This window comes from Danio rerio, chromosome 4, assembly GCF_052040795.2.
Source record: "Danio rerio strain M-AB ecotype USA chromosome 4, GRCz13ab, whole genome shotgun sequence".
NCBI lineage: Eukaryota > Metazoa > Chordata > Actinopteri > Cypriniformes > Danionidae > Danio > Danio rerio.
The window spans coordinates 69,472,484-69,483,631 of NC_141024.2; the positions used below are offsets into that span (position 1 = coordinate 69,472,484).

The 11,148-nt window shown below is 55.2% G+C and overlaps 1 protein-coding gene across 1 annotated transcript; it reads right to left on the reverse strand.

Annotated features, from left to right (window-relative positions):
• Positions 1-5,607: 5,607 nt before the first annotated feature.
• On the reverse strand, positions 5,608-10,697 carry LOC148682379 (uncharacterized). The gene is made up of 2 exons (XM_088650654.1): positions 6,876-10,697; positions 5,608-6,674 (listed from the first exon to the last, which is right to left on the reverse strand). Exon 1 carries the CDS (start codon positions 8,359-8,361, stop codon positions 7,327-7,329), a length of 1,035 nt encoding a protein of 344 aa, XP_088506780.1. The 5' UTR covers positions 8,362-10,697; the 3' UTR covers positions 5,608-6,674; positions 6,876-7,326.
• Between the last annotated feature and the right edge of the window lie 451 nt (positions 10,698-11,148).

An 11,148-nucleotide genomic window follows, 5' to 3' on the forward strand; every position in this document is an offset into this window, starting at 1 on the left:
TCATTCACATTTGTCTCAATCCAAGCTTTCTCAAATTCCTCATCTGTAAATTACGACATGTGACGTACAAAGCAGTTCACCAGAAGACATTATATTACTGTCAAAAGGTTTAACACGTTCTTTAGCCAATTTGCAAATTTAATTAGCCCATTCATTGTCTTCAATCAGCCATTCATAGGCCCACTTCGGCTCTTGTGATTCAATTTGTAAACGACAAAATTCCTCCCCTTCAATCACTCTCACACCAGAGGAATCTGCTGTTAAAATCTAATTTAGTTTACACAAAATGTCCCTTCCGAGGATGGGAACGGGGCATTTTGGTGAACAAACAAATGCATGTCTGAAAACTTTACCCCCCTCTGTCTCACAGGTCAGCAGAGCTGTAAATCGCTCGATCACTGTATGACCAGATGCAGACAGAGACTCGTGAAATTTGGTTGATAGAGGTATTTCACACTGCAGGTCACATGGTCGTATGCAAGATCTGCTAGCTCCGCTATCAGCTAGAAACTCAACCAAAGTGGTCTCAATCAACAAAAAATATTTTGTCATATTAAAAATGCTTCATTACCAAAAAAACAATGCCATTTCATCAGAAAAATGATCAACATCACTGTGATCAAAATTACAGTGGGAAATGCAAGCTTTTTCTTCAGTGCAGAGAGCCAGTATATCAGTGTATGTGAATATGTTTGTATAAAAATGTGTCTGCATTTAAACATGTTAGTAAAAAATGTTCACTTCCCTTTACTGTAGCTGTTGGCTGCTTGCCCAGACCCTCTCCATTCTGCTCTTCCCTCTCCGCACATCAGCTCCGTTGTTGGTTTGCGCCTTTCGGGTCAATCCTTGACCAAAAGTCCATCTCGGTGGCAATCGCAGACATTTGGGACCGTTTCTCGTCACGTACCCCACAGGCTCTGTAGATTTCATCGCCATCCGTCACATTCCAGTTTCTCCATCTTCTGGTATCTTTCTCACCCTTGACACCTTTGTCGTCTTTGAACTTGTGATATCTTTGGTTGTCAGGTCTTGGTTGGATCTTTGGTTGGCCGCTTCTACCAGAGCCATGTGCAGCTCGTTTTCTGCTTTCTTCTTGTCTTGCTCGTGCTTCGCTGTCAGCTTGTCTTCAACATGTTGAGCACACAGCAAAATGTCTGTTAAATGTCCATTTCTCCAGTTCAAACAGATGTCCTCCACTCGCTCGAGGTGGGAATTTCGTTGGTGCGGTCGGAGGTCTTCTGGGACAGTAGCAGTTGAGGTCTGGGTCAGTTCTCAGGGCTCGCAGCTCAGCCACGGGATAGTGATGATACGGCGGTACATGTATGGAAACAGATGTATAGAAAGGATTAGTAATGCTAATTACTCTTTCTTTACATTTAAAGAACATTTCACATTTACTCATTCACCCTTTCACATTTTTCATGCCAGCTGCCTCTGCAGCATTTTCCTCTCTGCCTCTTATCTGCCTCCCTGAGCCAACAATCAACAGTGTCTCCACACGACACACACACATTCCTTTTACAAAAACCAACTGCTTTTCCTTCTGCCTTCTCAATCAACTCTTTCAATTTGTTTAACCTAGTAACACTCAACATTCCCTTTCCCTCAGAAACTTGTGATACTTTATTAGTTTTCCTATATCTTGCATGCTTTTTTCCATATAATTTTTTCCCATATTCCAAAACACCGGTCTATCATATCTTCGTACTTTGTTTTGAGACGTCCCCATGCTGGCAAAAATCTTCCCCTGGACTTTGTCGGTACCTATTAATCTGTCGGACGTCTCCAACAGATTTCGATTTTTCACCTAAAATCGACAAGTTAAGCTTTCCAGCTCTATTTCTCGTGGCACACAATTTCACTTTCCTTTTAGAAGTAAATCGCCCGGCCCCTGATTTCAACCTCCTCCATAAAGTTAACCTCCACTCCACAGCTGCCCTGTCCTGACCTATTCATGCATCTCTAAGGACCGAGCTGTCCCGGGAGAAGCTTGCTAATATACAGAATTGGACTCAAGGCCTTCTGGGCGTTCAAAGCATTTGCAGACCTGGACAGATTTGTTCAGCCCACCACCTCCTTGTGCTGCAAAAGGGATTCATTCTCCCTATGAGCTATCAACCAAGGCTGAACCTGGACGGGGGCGTCCCGCGAGTCACTTTTAACACACAAGGCAGGGATAGTTTGTCCCAATTGGAACGTAGCCAAGGCAGAACCTGGACGAGGGCATCCCACGTGACACTTTTAACACACAAGTTAGGGCTAATCTGTCCCAATCGGAACGTAGCCAAGGCAGAACCTGGACGCAGCAGGCATACAGCGTTGAACTAAGAAGACAGGGCTCATTTTTGTCCCCACTGAATCTACTTTTACCACACAGATAATAAGTAAAAGGAATAATGAAGACACTGAACACCATTTGACCGTTAAGTTGTACAATATTTATTCAGGACAATTCAGAGTCTTCTGTTTGTTCGAGCGGGCGAGCGCACTGGCTTTTCCCCCTGGCAGGGCGCCATGGCAGCGTCCTCCTGCTGGTTCCCTCCTGGAAAAGAGACACATAAAGGGCAGTTAGCCAATGCCACACGTTCTGCTGTCCACGCCAAAGAGAATGTGATTTTTACCAGGGGAGAGACGGAAGTCTCTGTCCTCTTGCGCCCTTTCCGCGGGGGGCTTTCAGTGCCCGCTGCCTCCCCATCCTCCTCCTCCTCCTCCACCAAGGCCCTTTCAAAGAGTCTGCGGCGCTCGCGTGCTTGGAGAGGTCCGAGGTGAAGTGCGTAGAACTTATCTGAGGTTGAAGTGTCATGGCACATGAATTGCGCCACCTTGCGGCGATCCTCTGAAGAGTGTGCATTCTTTGCCTGCGTCGGAGAGAGACAGAAGCTTGATTAGGATCGAAGCCGCCGCTGGTAGTTACAGGGGCGTCACAATGCCTACTCACATGGGTCCCAATCGCAGTGCGTACGTCAGTAAAGGTGGGTTTGCCTGGAAGGCCCATACTGAGCCAAGCAGACTGAAAGTACTTGTTCAGGGTCCGACAAGGACTGGCTCTGGAAGTGAAAAAGAAATAGGTAGCCTGGCTCCCTCCGGGGAGACCAGCCCGCAGCGCCAAAAACCTGCGGAACCAGCTGTATTCCTCCCTGTTTAGGGACAGCTGAGCCGCTCCAAAGGCTCTGTTTGTTTTGTGAGTGGTAATCTGCCATCAGAGAACAAGCAGTGAGTGAGTGAGTGAGTGAGTGAGTGAGAGAGCATGCTACTGGTGACCCCCACCTTACTTGCGCCATACTCACGTTAATGACATAAGCAGACTCGTCGGGGCTTCTGGAGGCCTCTTCAACCTCCTGGATTGTGAGATTCTGGAAGACTCCACAGCGGTGCCCAGAGATGGAGGTTAGGAAGCCAGTCAGAAAGCCATAGAAGCGCCACTGTTGCCTAGTGCTTGGGTTGGATTCGAGGCTATCTGGTGAAGGACATTAGACAGATTAGACCACCGACGGTTTTATTTCCTTTCTGGGTCACCAACAGCTCTTGGCTGCTGGTGACCTGTTCTCCGGGGCGCCAGCAGCTCAACCAAGAGCTGCTGGTGGCCCGGAGAGGAAGTTAAACCTAGGCCACCAGCAGCCGTTGGTTCACCCAGCCACGTCTGTCTGCCCCCCTTCCCCTCCGAATGAGTCCCAAACATTTCCTTTCCGGGCCACCAGCAGCTCTTGGTTCATCCAGCCACGTCTGTCTGCCCCCCTTCCCCCCGAATGAGTCCCATTCGCGGGGGAGAGGGGCAGACAGACGTGGCTGGATGAACCAAGGGCTGTTGGTGCCCCGGAAGAACGAACAAGGGGAATCGCTGGAACGGCGGAAGGGCTTGCTTACCTAGCAGGGCGGGAATTTTCCTCCCAGCGGTCCGGTGACAGCGCACCAGGCTGGTTCTTGGGGATCAGTCGGCTTTCCTTCGCCTGCTTGGTCCTTACCTCGTGCACGACAACACGCCGGCGTATGCCGCGAATGAGGGCTCTGACCTCCCTTCGAATCAGAACCAGAGCCGTGCTGGAGAGCTGACAGGCGGCCGGCGGCGTCTCCGAGAGGTAGTCCAGGAACTGAGCCACGTTCTTCAGATAGTGCTGCCTGGTGGGCTCGGCCATGTGGGTCTGACCTAGCAGGGCGGCCCACGCTCGGATTCGGGCTGGTTGGTTGAGGAAAAGGAAGTTCCCTGGCTCCGCGGTGCCCCTGGCCATGTAACCAAGGAAGGCTTTGATTCTCCCCAGCTTCGAAGTGACGTTGTTCCGCAGGCGCGCGGTGGGCTCGCTGCCCAGTTGGTACCCTTCAAACTCCCCCAAGAGAAGGTCTGTGGAACGAGCACAACCAAGAGTCAACTTCCCCGAAGGCACACAGCCAGCAGAGCGACAGTGACGTGCCTGAAATATACTCAACTCAGCGCGGGGACGTGGTCCGGGAACGGGTAGGCAGTGGGTTCCAAAGCCTCCGGAGGCTCGGGGGGCGTCGGACCTCCGGCCGCCCCTCACCCGGGAGCCGGTGGTGCAGGAGGCGACCTGGTTTTCCTCGCCCTCTTCCTCCTCCTTCTCCCCCCTTCTCCCTTCCTCAGCTCCCGGTAGAGGCGTGTAATCTGGAGCAGGGTGGACCGCATCTTGGTAACCTGTTTCCCCAGGTCCGTGAGCTGAGCCTGTATGCGCTCGGTGGCGCGCCTGCAGCCGCGGTCGGCGCACGGGCGGCCGGCCTCTGGGCGCTCCGAGTTCCTCTCCCCCTCGGAGGACGATGCTAGCTGGGACACGACGGGGATTGCAGGCTGGGTGGACCACAGCCACTGCAATTCCCGGGCTACTTTCCGGCGTTTCGCCCTCCCCATAGCTTCATTCCGCCCCGAGGTCGAGAGCTCCACGTGCTGCCTCAAGTGCCTGTCGAGGTGGGCTGGCGTCCTGCGACAGCCCGGGACCGGACACGGCGACTTCCGAGTGTCCACGCGGCCGGCGGCCAGTGCGAGCAGCAGCCGCTTCTCGTCCGCGTTGGTCACCTTGTGAACGGCCGTCAGGTGAGGCGCGAGCCGGCTGTAGACGTTGAAGCATAGGATACATTCAGCCATGACCGTGCTGGAGCCAATGGAGAGGGGGAAAGGGGCCCACACGCCAGGTGCGGCGGTTGATAAGCGGGCGGAGGCGGGGTCCACTTATGCGTCATGACGTTGGTGGACCTGTGTTTCTTAAAGGGGAAGGACACCCCCCCGCACCAGGGGGTGTAAGCCGATGCCCTACGGGGATCCTACGGTTCAAGCCTTCTTTTGTTACGACTCTCAAGTAGGGGGGAGAGGGGTGTCCACCTCACTCCCTTCCCCCCTTTTCAAAGGAACCAGAGGGGGGGTGTCCCGTTAAACAATGCACCCCACCGCCTCTTCATGGTTGCCCCGGTCAGCGGTTCGACATCTCTCTCTCTTGTTACGACTCGAGTTGGGGAAGGGGTGTCCCACCTCACTCCCTATCCCCCCTTCATTTTGCTGTTCTGGCCAGCGGGAGCTTTTCCACAGCCTTTCTCGTTCACTTTTTCCACCCCAAAATGGGGATTGTTTGAGCCCCATCGAACATGCGGCGTTTTTTGGGGGGGGGGGGGGGGGGGGACAGCTCCACACGCGCCAGCCGCGGGAGCTTTTGTGACCTGCTACAACCAACATGGGATACGCACCAACCATCGGAAGGGGGGTCCAGACAGCCCGTAACCCCGGCACCACTGACCCTGGCACGTTTCACCTCGCCGGAGTCCACTAGCTTCCCCTCCCAACCAACCACCCTCACTCCCCCCGGGAGCAGGGTAGGCGGGGTGGGGGTCAGCCGGGAGCCAGCAAGGATAAACCCAGGGGGTGGGCGGCGTTGCGGGCGGACGGACGGGATGCAGACGCACACACTCGGGCGGGGGTAGAATCGAAGCCTACACCAGCTCGTGCCCTACGCTGCCCCTGGGGCCTCGATTCACCACGCCGGGTGACTCGACCGAACCCACCGAACATCCCCCAGCCCCCGCAGGGCGAGGGGCGTGGGGCGGGGGCACAGGCCGAGTATCGGCGCGGGGGAAACGGAGTCCAGGGGGGCGGGCTGGCGGGCGGGCTGAGCAGCAGACAAGCTCTGGGTCATTTAGCCAGACGGGCCATCTGGGTCCTTTACCCACAGATCGGGGCGGGAAGGGGGGGCGCTGTGTGCGGAGGGACACCCCCACGCCTCCCTGATAGAGCGCCCAGGACGGGCAGGATCTGCCACACCCATAGAGGCCGACCCCATTGGTGCTTTGGGGGGCCTGGGTGGGGGCCTAGCCCCTGGGGCGCCACACTAGCTCCTATCGATCAGTCACCATGGGGTCTGGCGACTGGACTGTCAGAGACTAAGTCCATTAATCTTCGCCTTCCCCGAAACCCTGATGGCAGGTCAGAGATTGTGGGTGTCGGGCAAAAACCTCCAGGCGCGGGACGTCCCGACAAGTAGGCCAGGAAGGGTGGTCTCCCGTCGGGCATGGTTTGGTGGGCTCAGGCCTGGGTCTAACCAACGCCCCGGTGAGCGCCAGGCATAACGTTTTCCTGTTGGACCTTTGGCGCTAGATGCGTAAAGATGTGCCGCTGGTGAACCATTGATGGAGCCGCTGGTGAACCATTGATGGGGCCTCTGGCATCCAGCGGTGGGGGGGGCCTGTGCCCTGTGCGCAATGCCCGAGGTACACACACCCTTTCGGGGATGGCCCAGCTCCCCCCCTGGCCCAGAGACTCTGGCATCCAGCGGTCGGGGGGGGCCTGTGCCCTGTGCGCAATGCCCGAGGTACACACACCCTTTCGGGGATGGCCCAGCTCCCCCCCTCGCCCGGAGACTCTGGCATCCAGCGGTGGGGGGGGCCTGTGCCCTGTGCGCAATGCCCGAGGTACACACACCCTTTCGGGGATGGCACTCCCAGCCCAGCTCCCCCCCCTGGCCCGGAGACTCTGGCATCCAGCGGTGGGGGGGCCTGTGCCCTGTGCGCAATGCCTGAGGTACACACACTCTCCGGGGGCAAGCGCTCGTTCCAAAAGACCCTCCAGATTTGCACCTAATCACCAGCAGTGCCCGGGCACCCCACTATTAAGCCCGGGGACACTAACTCCTCCAAACCGCATGGATAAGACAGACGTGCTGCTGGTGACCCAACTGGCCAAGACGTACCGCTGGTGGCCCAATCGGTCTTTGGGTTTGTGAATGGGTCACCACCGTGCTTGGGCTCGTGTATGGGGCACCAGCCGCACAGCGTTCTAGCCTCCGCCAGCGATGGGGTCTTGTGTTTGCTGCGGGGTGACGGACGCTGGGGGACGGGTTAGCAGCTCAGACATGGACCCTTGACTCCCGTGGACCCCCTGACTCCCATGGTATTCAGCCCACTGGCCTTGCCCGGGTTTGAACGCTTGTTTTGGGGCAGTTTTGCTGGCCAATGAGGCCTGGGTCCTTGGTGGGACCAGGGCAGCAGCGCGCACTTGGTTTGCCCGGATTTGAACGCTTGTTTTGGGGCAGCTTTGCTGGCCAATGAGGCCTGGGTCCTTGGTAGGACCAGGGCAGCAGCGCCCACTTGGTTTGCCCGGATTTGAATGCTTGTTTTGGGGCAGCTTTGCTGGCCATTGAGGCCTGGGTCCTTGGAAGGACCAGGGCAGCAGTGCGCACTTGGTTTGCCCGGGTTTGAACGCTTGTTTTGGGGCAGCTTTGCTGGCCATTGAGGCCTGGGTCCTTGGAAGGACCAGGGAAGCAGTGCGCACTTGGTTTGCCCTGGTTTGAACGCTTGTTTTGGGGCAGCTTTGCTGGCCAATGAGGCCTGGGTCCTTGGTGGGACCAGGGCAGCAGCGCCCACTTGGTTTGCCCGGATTTGAACGCTTGTTTTGGGGCAGCTTTGCTGGCCATTGAGGCCTGGGTCCTTGGAAGGACCAGGGCAGCAGCGCGCACTTGGTTTGCCCGGGTTTGAACGCTTGTTTTGGGGCAGCTTTGCTGGCCATTGAGGCCTGGGTCCTTGGTAGGACCAGGGCAGCAGCGCCCACTTGGTTTGCCCGGGTTTGAACGCTTGTTTTGGGGCAGCTTTGCTGGCCATTGAGGCCTGGGTCCTTGGAAGGACCAGGGCAGCAGTGCGCACTTGGTTTGCCCGGGTTTGAACGCTTGTTTTGGGGCAGCTTTGCTGGCCATTGAGGCCTGGGTCCTTGGTAGGACCAGGGTAGCAGCGCCTACTTGGTTTGCCCGGATTTGAACGCTTGTTTTGGGGTAGCTTTGCTGGCCATTGAGGCCTGGGTCCTTGGAAGGACCAGGGCAGCAGTGCGCACTTGGTTTGCCTGGGTTTGAACGCTTGTTTTGGGGCAGCTTTGCTGGCCATTGAGGCCTGGGTCCTTGGTAGGACCAGGGCAGCAGCGCGCACTTGGTTTGCCCGGATTTGAACGCTTGTTTTGGGGCAGCTTTGCTGGCCAATGAGGCCTGGGTCCTTGGTGGGACCAGGGCAGCAGCGCCCACTTGGTTTGCCCGGGTTTGAACGCTTGTTTTGGGGCAACGGGCCCCTCTTTAGACCCCTGGTTCGTTCAACCGCTAAATCGAAAATTGCACTTAGTCCTTCATTTGTGTCTGTTATCGAAAACTCGACGGCAGGTCAGCGAAACCCAGGGACGCGCTACCCCCCCTCCAGGCGCGGGTCATGCCGGAGAGAGTGGTCTCTTTCCGGGCATTGCTTGGTGGGCTCTCCCCCTGGTCTAACCAACGCCCCCGGTGAGCGCACTTAGGTCTCAGCTGGTGCGTAAATGGTGCCGCTGGTGAACCATTGGCCTCCGAGGCTTCATGTCACGCGCTCTCTGCCCAATACACCCTCACTTATCACGGGCAAGCACTGATCACCAAAGACCCCCCCCCTGGCTCTTTCTGACCCATCGCTTACCGTTGGTGACCCAAATAGGCCTTTGCGCGCGGTGGCCTGCCATGGAACCCTGACTCCCATGGTGTTCAGCCCACTTGGTTTGCCCGGATTTGAACGCTTGCTTTGGGGCAGCTTTGCTGGCCATTGAGGCCTGGGTCCTTGGTGGGACCAGGGCAGCAGCGCGCACTTGGTTTGCCCGGGTTTGAACGCTTGTTTTGGGGCAGCTTTGCTGGCCATTGAGGCCTGGGTCCTTGGTAGGACCAGGGCAGCAGCGCGCACTTGGTTTGCCCGGGTTTGAACGCTTGTTTTGGGGCAGCTTTGCTGGCCAATGAGGCCTGGGTCCTTGGTAGGACCAGGGCAGCAGCGCCCACTTGGTTTGCCCGGGTTTGAACGCTTGTTTTGGGGCAGCTTTGCTGGCCATTGAGGCCTGGGTCTTTGGAAGGACCAGGGCAGCAGTGCACACTTGGTTTGCCCGGGTTTGAACGCTTGTTTTGGGGCAGCTTTGCTGGCCATTGAGGCCTGGGTCCTTGGTAGGACCAGGGTAGCAGCGCCTACTTGGTTTGCCCGGATTTGAACGCTTGTTTTGGGGTAGCTTTGCTGGCCATTGAGGCCTGGGTCCTTGGTAGGACCAGGGCAGCAGCGCCCACTTGGTTTGCCCGGGTTTGAACGCTTGTTTTGGGGTAGCTTTGCTTGCCATTGAGGCCTGGGTCCTTGGTAGGACCAGGGCAGCAGCGCCCACTTGGTTTGCCCGGGTTTGAACGCTTGTTTTGGGGTAGCTTTGCTGGCCATTGAGGCCTGGGTCCTTGGTAGGACCAGGGCAGCAGCGCCCACTTGGTTTGCCCGGGTTTGAACGCTTGTTTTGGGGCAACGGGCCCCTCTTTAGACCCCTGGTTCGTTCAACCGCTAAATCGAAAATTGCACTAAGTCCTTCATATGTGTCTGTTATCGAAAACTCGACGGCAGGTCAGCGAAACCCAGGGACGCGCTACCCCCCCTCCAGGCGCGGGTCATGCCGGGGAGAGTGGTCTCTTTCCGGGCATGGCTTGGTGGGCTCTCCCCCTGGTCTAACCAACGCCCCCGGTGAGCTCATCCATAGCGTTTGCCAGTGGTCGTTCTAAAGACCCCCCCCTGCTAGAGACCCACCATCCCCCAAATGAGTGTTAGTTGTTTCAAACAGCAAAAAAATAAAATCAATGCATTTCGTTTTCAAAATGATTTTTTTTACTTTCTTCTGGAAGTAAATCGCACAGCCTGGATTTCAACTTCTTTTTGGAAGTAAATTGTACAGCCCCCTGATTTCAACCCCCTCCCGGGAGTAAATCGCAGTTAGCTAGCCGAACGTATTAAAAAGGTCTTGATCTTAGACAGGCGCCAGATCTCACTTGTATAAGGTCTTGATCTCAGCTAAACGCCAGATCTCACTTGTAACAACGGTCTTGATCTCCGCCCAATGTCCGATCTCACTTTCATTAATCACGCCGCTATCCCACAGAGACAGATCTACCAGCATGGTGAGGCCCAATTTGCAGTAAAAACCCTTCTAATTATTTTTGATCACAATAATCAAATACCCAAAACTTGTTAAATTTCCTTTTTTAACAATAAACAAAGAATTTGTTTCTTACCAGAGAGTTCAGATGCCACTGAGTTCTTTTCCCAGATGTCAGTGGGGTCCCCCTCCAAGCCCGGCGGTCGGCCCTTCAACCCTCAATCACGGGGCAGGGCTGTGACACGAAGTCCCAGGATGATCAGTCACCGTCCGCAGGGTCCGGAAAGGTTCCTCCAAGACATCCCACTATTCTGACACCAAATTGTTGTGGCTATTTTCTCTAAGGAGGCTCTCTCAGTGGTCAAGAAACAAAGTCTTACCCGGGATGTCTTTTACAAGTTTTATTCTTTATAAAGAAGATCACAGTCATACAGCAACAACAGTTTCTGCAGAGTGAGATACTAAAGCCAAGTGTGTTCCCCTTTTTATCTAGTTTGTACTGCTTACGAGGTCAACTCCCAATAAGGCCTCATCTACAATTACGTCAGGCGTCTTCTGCTGTTCGTGCGATATGCTCATAACAACCACACATCCTTCTTAGGATAATGAAAAAGCTTTCACCTAAAGAAATATAGTTATCTATAAAAATGTACACATAGGTTTTATGATGAACATATGGAGAACACAGATACACACACATGTAATAATGAGTCTTAGACAAGTTTCTAACAAAAAGCTCATCTAAAACTGAATTTCCATTACAGCACGCT